At 41.2% G+C, this 16,423-nt stretch overlaps 1 protein-coding gene across 4 annotated transcripts in view; it reads right to left on the bottom strand.

Moving 5' to 3' along the window:
• The window catches only part of LOC309964032 (IQ domain-containing protein H-like), a gene marked incomplete at both ends in the record, with an annotated part of 112,400 nt that overhangs the window by 54,967 nt on the left and 41,010 nt on the right, over window positions 1–16,423 (bottom strand). For 3 of the 4 annotated variants that reach the window (XM_082842662.1, XM_082842663.1, XM_082842661.1), the window contains one exon: window positions 13,932–14,123. The exons of the other annotated variant lie outside the window; for it this stretch is intronic. In XM_082842662.1, the coding sequence (XP_082698788.1) occupies window positions 13,932–14,123 (192 nt within the window). The remainder of the gene's footprint in view (window positions 1–13,931; window positions 14,124–16,423) is intronic. 4 annotated transcript variants of the gene reach the window in all.

The following is a 16,423-nucleotide window of genomic DNA, read 5'->3' as shown; positions in this document are numbered from 1 at the left end:
AAGTGACTTGGCCCCTAAATATTGCTGCTAATCGTGCCTGTTGTCTCCAAAAGGCAGCCTTCTCTCTGGGCATCAGGTAATCCCAGTTTCAGACCCACAGCAGCCTGACCAATGGCATGTCCTCGGGCACTGTGCCTCCCTACTCTGGGCCTCAGTTTCCCATTGTGTAAAAGGTGGGGTTCACTACCTTCTCCCTAAGGTCCTTCAGACTGGAATTTTTTTTTCATTAAAAAAGATTTTATTGATGTATAGTTGACTTACAATGTGTTAATTTCTTCTGTAGAGCAAAGTGACTCAGTTATACATGTATTTATATTCTTTTCCATTATGGTTTGTCACAGGATATTGAATATAGTTCCCTGTGCTCTACAGTAGGACCTTGTTGTTTATTCATCCTATATATAATAGTTTGCCTCTGCTCCTCCTAATTTCCCATTCCTTCCCTTCCCTACCCACCCTCCCTCTTGGCAACCCAGATGGGAATGTTTTTTATACTATGACCCTAACAGAGCTAATCTTGGGAGAGATCATGGAGTTGGCAGGGTCTTTCTTGGGCACCTTCATCTCTTTAAGCCGTGCCCATTCCCCCTGGTTGGGGGGCCTCCATGTAACTCTGGTATCAAAGCCTTAAACCACGGCTGACCCTGTAGAGGTGGGATTTTAGGAGGGGGCAGGTTGGAAGAGTGAGATGGGGAGGGGGGCTGGCTTCAGTCACCTGATGTGCCCCACTAGGTCATAGCCTCATCTGCCTGGATGTGAGGCTGGCCCCACGTCATTGTACAACAACCCCAAACTACAGAGCATCCTGTCAAAATGGAAACAGTAGGAAACCCTCTGATGAATAAGAAACCTGGCTTTTTGACATGAAAAGACTCGGTTTGTCGGGACATTTTGGTTTTGTTTTTTTTTTGGAAAGCCTTAGACTATCTAAAATTTTTTAGATAGAAGCCACCTCTTCAGATATTTTTCCTCTCAGGAGAAGAGCAGGGCGCTAGACACAAAACATTTGATGGGCAGGATTCATATTCAAAATGTAGGACGTTGACGAGAAAAACTCAGGCTTGCTTTAGGTTGCTGGGGAACTTTCTAATCTTTGAGTGAACATCAGTATTTGGAAGAATCAGAAAAGAATCAGCTTTGGCGAGTGGGGCAGGAAGGAATCTTAGAAATCATCTGTACAGCTATTTATTTTCAATTTCTCTGCCTTTAAAAAGTGATTGTCCTCCCCCCTCCCCCAGCTCCTTGGAACATCTGATTCATTCTGGGTCCCATGCCCTCTGAAAATCTACAATAGAAGACAAATAAATATCTGAGAGTACACGCTAGGCAGGTCCCAGTCACCTGAATAATTTCTGAAATATCCAGAAAATCCTGGTGGTAGAGTCTCATTAGTTAGCTTAGTAAGTGCTTGACGTACAAAACAAAAATGCCATGAGGAAGGGAGAGTGCCGCCGCCCACCCTTGTTCAGGGTGGCTCTCTGCACAGTTGGGGGTCGTGAAGAAGGGCTGGGGAAGCCAGCTTACCCAAGGAGCCTCTACCTTGGGAGTTAATAGGCAGGGAAGTTGCTGTCAAAGCCCGAGCACTTTGTATCCTGCACAGTTTACATCTTCTCTGCTCTTTACTGTACATTACCTCATCTCCCCAAGGCCCTGCATCTAAACCAGAAACAAGCACACAAAACACGCAGTTCCAACAACCTGGACCCCCCTTCTTGGTTCCTTCTTTGAGCACTGTCCTCCACACCCATCTTTCTTTTTGTTTTACACTTGTTTCAGTTAAAACCATCCTACTCTATCGAAAGAGACCAACTGTCTATGATTCATGCAGTGCCCCAAAGCTGGGACGATGAAGCACATCTGTAGGTTCCCACCCTGCTTGGGAAACTAAATGTCAAGGAAGGAACCCATGCAGGGCAGGCCCTCTACCAGGACAGTGGAGACTTCCTTTTTGTTCTGCCCTGATTAAAGGGCCCTTTCTGCCCTGTTTCTGAAAGGTGTTGAACCATCTATCCAGTGATCTGCTATCTGCTATCACATCAAGTCAGTTCAAGAGAAGTAATTCATTTATTCATTCATTCATGCAGAAAATGACAGGTACTTAGAGTAGTCAGAATCACTGAGACAGACAGGGGAATGGTAGTTGTCAGGGGGAGGGGAATGGGGAGTTAGTGTTTGATGGGTACAGGGTTTCAGTTTTATAAGATGAAAAGAGTTATGGAGATGGACGGTGGTGATGGTTGCACAACATTATGAGTGTATTTAATACCTTTGAACTGTAGACTTAAAAATGGTTAAGATGGTAAATTTTATGTTATGGGTATTTTACCACAATAAAAAAATCGAGGAAAAAAATTACAGAATGTCAGGCCTAACTGAACTAAGGAGAAAGAGCGTTTATGTGTTGGGGTGCGGGGAGACTAGAGATGGAGGTGAGATAATGAAGGAGTGTGTGAAAGCTTTGCCACCTAAGTCTTGAAACTAGATCTCTATCTGTTTAAGGATTAAGTCAAAACTCCTCAGTACGACACCCAAAGGCCCTCTGTGACCTGGCCTCTGATTCCTAATGTAGCCTCACTTCTCTCCTTTCTGGCTTTCGCCCCAAACTGCCCTGGCTCAATGTCCTTCCTCTGCCTTCCTTCCCCACCTTCCTCACCTAGCTGACTGCTCCTCACCCTCTCTGAGTTAGTTCCAGTCATCCCTCCCCCAGGAAGCCTTCTCTGCCATCCCTGTGGGGTATCCTTTCCCCATGCTCTCCAGCCCCCCGGGGGCTCCTTAATGGCGTGGTCAGTGGCTTTGAGGTCAGGCTCCCCAGCGCTCAGCACAGGGAACACTCAATATTTGTGGACTGAGTCGTGGCGGTGATAAACACAGGGACCCAGCCCCGAAGAGCTGAAGTTACAGAATAAGGGAAAATGTGAAACCTCGCAACAGGCTCCCTCCTTGCTGCCCAGGGACCACCTTGGGGGATGACTACTTAAGAAGCACCAATGCTTCCTGGGTGGATTTTATGAGATTCCCGGCCTCTGAGGGGCACTGGAAAGATAAATAAGGTGACATTTATGAAGTGTCACCTCTGATGCAACATGCTATGTGAAGGCCAATAATTAACTTGTGAGGCTGTAGCTTGCAAGAGGCATCTGGACGCTGTGTCAGGCTGCCCTCACTGCCTCTGCTTACAAAGCCAGCCATTCTGCCTTGACCTACAGCGTTTGTGCTGCGTACAAAGCCATAGCAAGGGGGTAAATTTCCTGGAGGAAAGTCTGCTGTGGAAATTGTGTCCCATCATGAGAAGTACAGGGCCGAAGGCACTTGCAGGGTGACATTCGATAGGGGATGCTGGGGCACACAGAGGCAGCTTGGGGCCACGAGGAACTCTCTAAGAAAAAGATACGCAGAGAAATAATGGGGTGGGAGGTATTAACTGTTCAATTTATTTCTTTATTTTGAAAGCATCTGATAGGAAATAGAAGGATTATACTAAGAATGGCCTTAGTTCCAATGAAGAGACATCAGATGCAAGTTCTCAGCTTGGGGGGAGTTTCTGTTCTCTAGTGTTTATCATTTTGCATAGTTCAAACACAATTACCACAACTTTAAGGGCAGATGCTGATAACGGAAGATCTGTAGCTATTGGGGCTTATTCTGTTCAGAGTAAGCTTAAGTACACATTGATGCACACAGACACAGATGTACAAAACCGTGCCACACAAACCCCCAAATTCATGTGAATCATCAGAACCGTATTCATAAAATACTTCCTCTTGTCACAGCAGGCTCACATTCATTATCTCCTTTGGTCCTGACACCAACACTCTGAGGTGGGCCAGCACAGGATTGTTTCCCCTGCTCTACAAATGGCAAGTAGAGGCCCCTGGAGGGAGGAGGCTTGTGTAAGATCACTGGCTGAGTTGTCAGATTCTGTTATTGGGTGATTTTCAACACGTGACTGAAGACAGAAAACAACGGAGTTGGGGGAAGCATTGCTAGTTTGCCTTCTTCCCCACTGCTTTTCACCCTTGCAAAGTGTGTGTGTGTGTGTGTGTGTGTGTGTGTGTGTGTGTGTGTGTGTGTGTGTGTGTGTGTGTGTAGAATATCTGTTACAAGCCAGCAACCGGGGCACAGATTCTCTATCTTACATACTTATGAAATGAGTAGTTCAATGAGGCACATCAAGGTGATAGACTACTACTGGTTAGTGTTTCAGAGAGTTTTATCATCCACATGGAGCAGATCGTTTAGAGCTAACAACTCTGGAGGTGTGGAAAGGAAAGCTTAGACCTCATGGGTGATAAACAAATGTTAGAAAAATACCCTTCACTTCTTGAAAAAAATCAATTCCAGATCTTCATTCCATTATGATTGCACTGGCTCTCGCAATGCACATTAGCTGCTGGCCTTTGTGGAGCTAATGGCTCTAGAGCAATTCCCATCCAGGAGGAACCTGAGCCGCATCTGTGCCACTGCGTAGCCTTGTCACCCAGTATCCATATTTACCCCTCAGAGTGCATCAGTGATAGTCATGACCTTGGAGTGTTCCAAGATAACCGCAGGGCCTCCATCAGCCTGACCAGTGCATCCTAGAGATTCTTGTCTATCAAGCATGGACTTTGCCTCTCAGCTCTCTCTCTTTTTTCTATCAAGAAAGTATAAATTTGAAGGAAGAGATATTTGACTGAAAGAAATTCAGGATATCTCAGGGGAAGCTGCTAGCATATCCAATTTAATATTGCCCTCAATGACTAAAGCGACTTCAAGCTCCAGAGAGGTAACTTTCCCAAGTAAATTCTAAGTGTGTGTGTGTGTGCGTGTGAGAGTATGAGTGTGTGTGTGTGTGTGTGCGCGTGTGTGTGTGTTGGGGAGGATGAGCAAGGAGGAAGAAAGAATACAAATTAGATGCTCTAAATATCAATCTCACCAATACTCCTTTTATTTCAGAAGCTTCTTTGCTGGATCGGCAGTGGTGAATTAAGTAAAGTAACTTCTCGGCTAATCACCTCCAGTCTCTCACATCAGACAGTGGTGTTGTTCAAAAGAGAAACCAAGGGACCTACCTAGATGATTCTGCTTTATAGAGTCTTCTGATATCCCTAAATGGAGGAATAGGGACAAAAGGGCAAGGCAATCACTTGAAAAACTAAGCAAGAATGTCAGTGTTGAAAGAGGCCATGTGGAACATCTAAGACAAATGCCTCGTGTAACAGAGGAGGGGGTGGCGCTTCTACACTCACACAGCGAGACCACAGGAGCTCTCTGGCTGCCTCTGGTTCTGGGGTGAGTGGTTTCCACCACCCCTGCTGCCTCTTTCAAAGGGAAAGTGTGGGTTCCAGGATTTGAAAGGCTAGCGGCACAGAGATGGAGAGAAGGGAGGGATTCCGAATTTGAGGGTGCATTTAGGAAGGTTACTTTGCTTGCACAGGACACTTTTTACCACTATAGTTATTTTTTAGGTAAAACAATAGCTCTCTCTTGTTGAAAGCTTACCATGTGGTAGGTCTGTGCCAGGGATTTTATATTTATTATCTCAAAGCCAGTCTCTGAAGTAGTAATTATCATCTCCATTCCATGTCACACACCCATGAAGTAGCAAACTGGGATTCAAATCTAGTTGCTACCAGTATGCCATAGTGCGATGAGATCTGGGTCTGTAACTGCCATCAGTGGGCACTGATGGTCCATCTGGGTCAGATTTAGATCATCCACACGTGATGCTAAGTCTGTGCTGTCAAATTTATGACAAATGGTAGAATGGACATCTGTTGTTGTCTGCCTAGCATCTTTGTCCCCTCGTTCCAGGTAATGATATACCCAACTTCCTTTCAGCAACTGTCCCTACCCCATTCTTAGCTATGCAAGAATTGAGAGTGACTCCACGCTCAGCTCCAGGGATGGGCCCCTGGTTAGCAAAGCCATACCCTGGCCACAGTGATTGGTTCAGGAGGGGCACATGACCCAATTAGGCTAATCAAGTGTTAGGAAACACTTGCTGGGGCCTTCTGAGAAAGAAGCTTTTATGCTCTTCTGAGAATGCTGCCTGGTGAGATGTTCTCTCTTCCTATTACCTTGACCGGGGACAAGCTCTAGGAGCTACTTGACTAAGGACAAGCTCCAGGAGCCACTGGCAGCCATCTAGCGACCCTGGGGACAGCCAGCCTTAGGATGGAGCAGACATTATGCACAGTACGGAGGAGTGATGGAAAGTAACTGGGTCCTTAGTGTTACTGAGCCACTGGATTAAGCCTTGTCTGATGCCAGAGCCAATCTCTGGATTTTCAGTTAGCTGATAATAATAAATTCTGCTTATTTTTTATGTTTATTTTTAAAAATTCTCTTTATTTTTAAAGTCATTTTGAGTTGGATTTTGTGTTATTGAATATTAAACATTTTAAACTGATACAAAGGGGTGGGCCAAACCGTGTATCCACAGTCCATGCTGGATGCTTAAGCCAGCAAAGGCTCTGATCACTCTATGCATTGGCTACTCTCATTCTGCAGTCAGTGTGAGGTTTTCACTCATTCCTTTCCATTAAAATCATTAGCAATCGTCCCTCTTTAGAGTGCAAAAATAGGCTGAGAGGATGAAGAAAAAATGAAAATGTCTCCGGCAAGTCATAAACTACTTCCCACACCTACTTAAAGTTTAAGGACTGCCTTAATACTCCATGTTTAACTGTTAATTGAGAGTTTAAAAATCAAAACTGCCAACTTTGCCTCCGATGAGATGGCAAATTATGCTGCCGTAGAAGGTAACATAATGTAAAACAGCCAACATTACCAAGGCACACAAATGCTTTTGGTATGTAAAATTGCTTTGTAAAATATTTGCTCCATCTGCTGAAAGCGGCAAAGACAATTTTCCCTTGATAGCTAATGGCCCATCTTGGCTGTGTGGCAAGTGATTCGCTGCGGTGGTGGCTCTCATTAAACAGAATGGTGAAAATGTGGTATATAATTCCATACTTATGTAGCATTATCCACTCGCTGCTTCTCGAGAAGTCTGTCCCTCATTATCCAGGCCTCCACCTTGCACCAACGTGCAGGCCTAGCAGTTGATTTGACTCGAGAAGCGTTTTGTCCAACTGAGGCACATATGTTGCGCCTCCATTCCAAAGCTCAGCACAACTGCTTCGCCCCGACCAGAAACGCTAGAGAGGTTCATTCCCTTTCAGCTTTCCAGCTCTTCAACTGCTGTTTCTTTTTTCCCCTCTCCACAGGGGGCCATGATTTTCTTTCTAGGCTCACCCTGTCGCGCTGCATGCTGGGGATTTCAATAGATAAAGATTAAGCATTTCTTGAAATTCTAACTTGAACTTTGCACAGACACAAAAGCAGGAAAAACTTTTCCTGTGGGCCAAAGCGGCCACCATAAAAGCCGGACAGGCACTGCCCTTGGTTCATGGTGTATGTGGTCGTCTGTGATCGCTCTCTTTAAAGGAGTTGTTTACACTATTCTCTGAATTACTTCAACATCTGCTAAAAGAACAATTAAAAATAAATAATCCAGGGTGGTTTAAAAAAAGAAGAATATGTTCATGTTTTGGGAATGATATTAAAAAGTAGTTACAGCAGCAAGTGGTAGATTTTTTTAAAGATATTTTTAATGGTGGACAATGGGTTTAAAGGCAATTATATTAAATGAGTGACATCAAGTAAAAACATGTGACTGTTTTAAAGATTACACAGTATTTTAAAGCAGAAACCACGCAGTTTAAAAATCAACCATAAATGGTAGTGGCCATAATTATTATTATTGACAATAGGTTTCTTTCTTTCCAGTTAGAGAAATATCGCTGGTTGAGAATACTGCATATGCTGAAAAAGCTCTTTAGTTGAAAATTAAAAGCAAAAGAAAACACATGTGTCCTTTGGACTTGATTTTTCATTCAAGTAGTGGGGAGTAGGGTGAATTTGTCGACTGAAATAGGAGACTATCAGGAGGATTTCTATTTTAATTTTATACAAAATAAATGGGCAAGCATCTGCCTTTCTTAATCGGAGTCTGTACCTTCTTTGATATTTCCACGTGTACAGAGGTATATACTTGAGGCGGACGTGATAGCATTATATATTTAGTATTGTTGTTTTTTCTACAGACCATGCTTATTAAAATACCGGGGTAGTAAATCGGTGAGTTCCAAAAGTGAGGATTTTTTGTTTGCTCTGGCACAATTACACGAAAGTCTGGGTCTTCTCAAGGGCATCCCTCTCTCACCGAGGGGCATGGAGGACAGACGACCAGAAGCAAATGGCGCAGTGGCCGGCAGAGGAGAGTAAAACCCACTCTGAATCTGTTCCAAATATCCGTGCCTGCTCTGTGGCTTGAAGCAGATATTTCCAAAAGAACTCCAATGGGGACTTCCTGTATGTGAAAACATAACCAGTTCTTGTTCCTCTCATCTTTTGCTTTATTCCTTCCTTCCACGCTGTTATCGCGAAAACTGGTAGTTAAATTCAATTGATTCAAAATATTCCGGATCCATATGGTCGCCAACCCTGGAGCTGAGGCGATAGCGCCTCACTGCTGTTCTCAAGCATTTGCCTCTCCCCTAGTCCCCAGATGGTGGGAGTAACATTTAAACCTCCTTTTCTCTGCCTTGTACAATAGACCTTGGCACCATTTCAACTGTTTACTCCGGTAATTAACAGCTCTGATACCACAACAATTACAACTCCTATACTCTCACCACAATAATGCTATGAATTAGTGAGAGCTAATGGCTGGAAGGTAGAGGGTTTCCAGACTGTGAGATCTGTGCATTTTTAGAATAAAATAAAAGGTACAAACAGCATGCTTGCAGTAGACAATGATTACCTAGTAATTAGTTTACACAAAGCTTCCTATTTAATGGCAAAACGCTGTAATTAACGTGTGACAGAAAATCAAAGGGTACTTTGTAAGCATATGAAAAATTAACACTGCAGGCCCATAGCTTTATGTACTGATTAGAAGCATATTAAATCAATAGGACACACAAACCAACAGCTTGTATAGCTGATTATTATAGGTCCTCAGAAGGGGGACCCAGCTTTCATTTAACTTGGGGAGGCAATTTTCCTTCTCCTATCATCTTCCTCAGGCACAGAGAAGCACCTCACACCCAACCCTGGCAGCTTCATGAAAACAGCCATTGAACTGGAAGAAAACATTCTAAGTCATTTTCAGAGATAAGGAAAAATATGTAAATGACTAAGACTTTCCAATGATTGCGGTGACGTGCTGCTACACTAATTAGAAAAGACATCAACTGGAACCGGAAAATGAAGCAACCGGGTCTCAATCTTGTGGTCAGAAAAATGTCTACTTTATCAGGTCAATGCCTTTTTATATAACATGTAGGAAGTTTAAATAACTGGAATTATTTTCTGTTTTCAAATTATAAGAAACCAGGCTGCTTTCATGGTTTATTCTTTTAAAGGCATTATCTGGGTAAATCATTGGGTAGGCACAACTTGGTCAACATTCTGTATCCACAACAGCCACAATCCTATGTAATGATAATTGATGCATAGAACAATGTTCTGGAAGCCTACAAGATGCTACAGGACCTTCTGAATCACCATAAAAAGATTAAATTGTATGTACTTGTTCAATATTACCTACAATTTAACTGTAATGCAATTTTATGGTAATATTAATAACAAGTAGCATTTCTTGAAGTCTTATGTGCTAAGTACATTGGTAGCCAACCCACAAAGGTTATCTCATTTAATTCTCACTACCTCCCCAGGAGACAGTTACTAATATTACTTCTCTTTACAGTTGAAGCGATAGAGACCTGGAGAGCGGAAGTGACTTGCCCATGGTTCCCCCCGAGTAACCTCTGTGCACCTAGGCTATGGAACCCACGAAGCCAGGCCACCTCCTACTTACGCTGAATGTTCAATTATTCATACTAGCCTATTCCAGACCTCATTGTGCTTCAGAGGAAGTTTACATGTCAACCTGGAACAGGAGACTAAAAGCAAACAAACAAAATATGTGGTTGCTTATCCAAAAAACAGGGTTTTAAAAACTCACTATATTTTTAATGCTGTGTCTGATTGTGAAGATAGGCTACTTACTCTAAGCTCTGTGAGAATTTACAGGTTCACTAAAATGATCTTGCTAGTGTACTAAGTTGAGAAAGGCATTGAAAATGTGTCACCTCCATGAACGATCAAAGGGTGATATCTAAAACTCACTCTCCTCACCCATGCACATAAGTAGGTACGTGAGGCAGTTAGGTTGCAAAGCCGAATCCTACAGACCCCCCAACAGGGCCTCTTCTCTGAAACTATGAGGTGTGTGTACCGATGGCCCTCTTACATCTCAGCCTGCTGGCAACAGGACAGCAGCTCTCCTTTCAGACAGGAAAGGGAAGAAATTTGAGAGCAATAGCTGTGGGACGTTTGTGTTTCCCGCAAGTCTCTGTAGAAAGCAGACAATCTGCCACAAGGGCAGCAGGCCACAACGGCAGGGACCTGAGGGAGAACACTACTCTAAGGCTTTCAAACAACGGGTCTTTTCTAAATGGATTCAGCTCAGTGTGGCAACGGCATGGGGCCAGGAGGAGTGGATGTGTGTTCCAAACTAGGTGCGGATCATTTATTAGCTGTGTGAACTTGGGCAAGTCACTGCACTTCCCAAGCATCAATTTCTCCATCGGTAAACAGAGTGACAATACCTTCCGTATCAAAGTGGTGTGGAAGTAAACGAGTAAAAACTTCCGTTTTTTTCTGAGACTGAATGAGTCAATTCACATAAAGTACTGAAATACCAGGACTCCCATGGATACCAAAATCCAAGAATCCTCAAGTCCCATGTATAAAATGGCATTGCACAGTTGCCCTCCGTACCTGTGGGTTCCACATCAACCAACCGTGGATCAAATATGCAATGGTACAATTCTATTATTATTATTAAGAAATATGGAGAAATGTCAAGACCTTATATTCATGGGTCTACAAAATGCTAAATCTCACGTCTAGGCCAGTATTCTGGCACCTACTCTTCTAAAGCAGTGTCACCAGGCCTCACTACCACCAAGCCAATCTTCTAGGAGCGAGAGAGGGAAATTTTACCCTTTAAAAAAAGAAAGAAAGAAAAAGGCACAAGAAGGACTAGTACCACAACAAATGTCTCCTTGGGTCTCCCTACACTGTCTTAGGTGAGAGTATCCAGGAAGGTTTTTCCCCTACAGGTGTGTCTTTGCTTAAGCCTTTATTCCTACTAAATGAAATCCCCCCGACTGGGGAGTGGGGTCTTTGGAGCATGCACACATGTGTAGATTCATTGAACCTTAACAAGCATTGAGTACTTAAGTGAGTGAGTTTACTGGAACCTGTTGGCGCACGTAGGTTTTGTTAGCTGGTAGGATGAAGAGAGTAAGGTTGGTACCAAGCCATCATGAAAAAAATGAGAGTTGTGCTGTTTTCATTGTGGCCACCATGTAACATTCTGCTTTTCCTAAAATCACCTACAGGTCAACACTGATATTTTAAATGTGACTTCAGTGTTTTAGCATTTGTTGATTCCATGACTTTGTTTCAAGTCTCAACTGCAACCAAATAACTCTCGTTCTCAATTAGATAGGTAGAAAAAAAGATGATCTTTATATTAGATCCTTGAGTCTACACTGAATCATGCCTACCTCTAAAACCAATATTTACATAAGATGCAAGAGCCTCTCAAAACAGTTCAAACTCCCATAAACAGCACTGTTTTTAATCTGTTGCCTACAACATACCAATGAGAAAAATCATGGTATCATGTCATAAACTGCTATGCAAATGATGCTATTTGTAAGTACTAACATAGTTTAGTGCTTACAGTCATATTCTCATTTCTAATAATTCTCCCAGAATGGAGTCTTTCTCTGGACTCTTAGCCTGCAGGATAGTCTTTCATCAAGAAGCTGAAATTTTTAATAACCTGTCAGCATATGTTTTGTATGTGCCAGGCTAGGCTTGATGACACAACATCTTCATTATCAAAAGAAACAGGTCTGCAAACTGTAATAGGACATTAAAACATGCCTGTGCTCATAAAGTAATGTTTTGATGTCTAAGTGTGCACCATTATGACGGTCTTCTGGGACAAAAGATAATTCTAATCCTAAATTTTCAATAGCTACACTTAGTGGTAATTGCGGTTCACTTCCACTCTGAATGCAATTTCACTTGGAAGGCAAAAGAATGTCAAAAGTCTCCTACCAAAAAAAAAAAAAAAAGCTCTTCAGAACTACTTTATTTTTTATTTTTATTTTTGGCTTCTAACCACACCCTGGCCAAGCACAGGTCTCAGAGTGTAAAAAGATTTCATAATAATGATTTTTCCCTTGTTAAGTTAAAAAAAAGATTTAGACAGATTATTAATTATTCAAAAGTGTCACATTTGACAACATGAATGCCAAATGTATTTGGTGACAATTTAAAACGGTATTGTTTAAAATAATTGAAATTAAATAATATATATTCAGGTTTCTAAATGCAATTCAGCCAAATGCTAATATTCTAAATATTTTTAAAACTTAAAGTCAAACATTTCAAATTTATCATAGTCTAGTGTCAGGAGAATTTTATGAAAATTGGTTTGAAATATTGAGACAGCAAATACTTTGTACATTAACATTTCAGTCTTTTAGATTAAAAAAGTCATACTTTTCATGGTTTAATCTCAACAGTTTTGCTTAAAATTTTTTTTTATATAAGATGAAACAAAATCTAGTCCAAGGAGAACACAAGAGAAACCTCTATGGGCCTCAAAATTAAATACATTTTCCCTGTTTTATTTTTTTCTAGAAGAGTAATTCATTTTGGTATCCTTTAAATAATATGTAAAAGGCTGGCCATAACAAGTACTGCATTTAGTCCATTCACTGATGGAGGGGGAAGAAAAGCCCGGAATAGATTATGAGGAGAACAGTAACATTTGTAAAAGGGAACTCTCCCTTCTGACTATTCTCTAGATTTATTCGTCATTTCACTTTCACAAGAATAATGGGGTTCTCTCTTGTGTGCCCCTCCCTTTCTATCACTTGTGTCTTGATTCATATACTCGTATAGTGGGATGCTCAAAGCAGATGCAAATCACTGCAGAGCCCACTACTACAGACATCGGTGGGGAAGGAATCAGTTAAGGGAATCGGCGTCTGAATTTTCCTCATCAGTTATGCTTTCACCGGTAGCTCAGCCAAAACAGAGATTGGGATTAAGAGAAGCCAGGCAAGTCGAGGTCTCTGGATGCAGAATGATGCAACTTTTAGAATGGTGGGGATAATTCATATATGAGGCCATATAAAACTAATTATTAAGTAAGTTTGAAACAGACTAAGAAGTTGTACAATTCATCCTTCCATCAATATGTGTGGAAAAATCTGTACACGTCACTCATATGCTAAGAGTTTTTACCTATTCAGTTCTTGCCGGGAGATTTTCTTGCTGGAATGTATTATTTTCTCAACATCTCACAGGCACCAGCAGTTACATAAATTTCCTTGAATTGTCTTCAAAAACATATGACTGCTGACAGAATGCTATTATACATTAGCTTCCAGGTGACAAGCATTCACTAATAGAATTTCTCTCTCATAATAAAATACAACTAGCTTAATAACAACACTTGTTAGAAGCATCTGATCAAGACCCACTTACAGCAATGATTAGATTTGTAATGTTATTTGAATATGGTAAAAAGATTACTTCCTAATTATCATAATCAATTTGAGGACTTTTAGGGCTCCAAGAAGGAACATTTAAAATAACCTAATCAACCTCATTCACTTTGTATATAAGAACTAAGGCCAAAGAAAGTAAAAAACTTGCCTAAGGTCTCACTGCTGGTAGGTAACGCAGCTGAGTCTAGAAGAAAGTGCCTTATCTTCTAGCAGAGCCTTTTGCTTTATCTCCTATCTGTTCACAGACACTTCGGGTTTAAGTTACCATCGAACACTCACTTGTGCCCATTTCTTGCTCCAGTCTTCACGGCCGTATCTGTGACTCTCCTTTAGGACCCACTTGTAGCACTTTAGGTGGGATGGAATGTCACAAAATGCAGTCCCATTTCCTCCAAACTCATAGTCCATTTTAAAGAGCCAGCGTTGGATTTCCAGGTGATCAATGACCAGCTGACTCACCTGTTCTATTATCTGTGGGGCCAAAGACACAGCAACATTTAGTTTCCTGGATTCCTTCTTATTGTGTTAACTTAGTTGTGGTACTTCTCATGTGTCTTTATTTCAAACAGTCTGTTCATTCGGTTTTCTTCTAGTTATTAAGACAGATTAGAAGAAGTTTTATGTGATACATGTATGTGTGTGTATATATATGTATATGGTGTGAAGAAACCACTCACCAGTGGGACTAAAGACATGTTTAAAAGTATAATCTTATTTATGAGAAATTATGAAATTATCATTTGCTGGCTTTTAAAGGCAAAAGAAAAAAACCTGTGAATATCTGTAATTGAATCTTGATACTGTTTTCTTCCTTTTTCAGGGAATTATGTGTTTACTTATTCTTCAATTTTTTTTTTTTATAGTTTCAAGGTTGTAAAAAGTTATAGTCTCGAAAACTTTAACTGTTTGGAGCTTTGCTGAACTTTTAAATGTTCTTGTCTATAAAGCATTTAATTTTTTCCTCGTTAGTGTATGTGAAATACATACATTTGGCCGGTCAGTTGACAAAGTGTATTATGTGTATTGTAGGTACAAGACAGATAAAGGAGATAAAACACTCATGAAAGCAACTTTCTTGGAATACACACCTATCCTACATCTTATTTGAAACTATTCCCTCAAGAACTGGGCTCAGTCACATGAATGTTTCAGGGATAGAAGTTCAAGCTCTAATATCATAGTAATAATAATGATGATAATATCTAACATCATTGAACTCTCAGTAGGATCTAGGCCTTTGGCTAAGCTCTTTACATGAGTTTTCTTTTCTTTCTCTCTCTTTTTTTTTTTTTTTTTTTTTGGCTACGCCATGTGTCTTGTAGGATGTGGGATCTTAGTTCCCTGATCAGGGATTGAACCCGGACTCTTGGCAGTGAGAGCATGGAGTCCTAACCAGTGGACCTCCAGGGAATTCCAAGTTTTTTCACATAACACTCACAAAAACCTATGAGGTAGGCATCATTATTAATTCCGCTTTATGTATAAATAACTGAGACTCAGCTAATTTAAATAACTTGCCCATGATCACACAGCATTGAGTGGCAGAGCAGAGACTCCACCCAGGCTGCTCTGAGTCCAATACCTAAGCCCATTTCTTCTCCACTGTGCTGCCCATCTCAGCCTGCAGAGAGGTGGAGGAGAAGGGTGAGGTGGAGAAGGAAGTGAGGAGCAAGAGAAGCAACTTTCCAAACAGTCAACAAGCCATTTGGGATAAGTTTGAATCAGACAAAAGTCTATAGCAAGATTACTTAATTATAAGTAATACTGTTCTAGTAGAGCCTTGGTGAAAAATAACTCATTAGATCACAAAATGATTTTTTTGTTTAGTCTTCTCATCTGACTTTCCAGTCTATATTGCACGGAAAAAACAATACCAAGCGTTCTCTCTCCTGAGCCTACCCCATGTTGTTCTTGGCCACGGTCTGTGCTTAAGGAGGCCTCTGCAGCACTATTCTCTTCACCTTTGATAAGTTTTTGTTCACCAAGTGGATTTTTTAAAACTAAAGAGTGTGAAAGAACTCGAGATTATAGTTCTGTTGAAATCTGGAGCTGGAAGATTAACATTATTTTGATTAAAGGCACAATCTGTTCTCTTGAGTTGTGTCTTTCCAGCAAATCTTCCTGGGGATGTTACACTATGCAGCAGTGCAGAAGTGATACCAAAACAGGCATACTTGGGATCTCTGGAAGCCCCGTGCAACCATGGGGTATTCAATTAGGGTGAAAATGAAATTGTCTTAGCTCCCTAATTATCAAGTAGTGTCTGGATAATTTGGGTGTTTAAATGACAAGTACTCTGGTCTACACACCATATGGCTATGAGCATAGCCTAGGAAGGTTTTTTAAATGTGCCTTCCAAGGTTACATCCCTTCTTTCTCTACTGTTGTGTCGAGAAGATAGATTCTATTTGTTGTATTATGGTCATACATTGCAGAAGTAGAAATGGTCTTTGGACTGTTAATATCCAATAAAATTCTTTTGCCCATGTAAGGAAAGTTGTTCTAGCACAGCCTTTTTCATTGTATGTTTGGATGTATGTATATTTGGAAGTTTCAACTCCTAACAGAATTATTGTCTGTTTCTTCTAAATCCTATTGTTTGTTGCTTCTGAGAATCCTATAAATGGGTGCCTGTTGATGAATCCCGTACAGTAATGAAAAGGATCAATAGTATTGTAAAGACTGCACCACTGGAAAGAATTATGCGCTATCTTTAAGTGAAAATTGAACAGTGCTTTAAAATAGCGTCACCGTTTTTGATTATTTAACCA

Source organism: Leucopleurus acutus (assembly GCF_964270905.1).
Source record: "Leucopleurus acutus genome assembly, chromosome: 1".
Lineage (NCBI taxonomy): Eukaryota > Metazoa > Chordata > Mammalia > Artiodactyla > Delphinidae > Leucopleurus > Leucopleurus acutus.
This window is presented reverse-complemented; position numbering and strand designations above follow the sequence as displayed.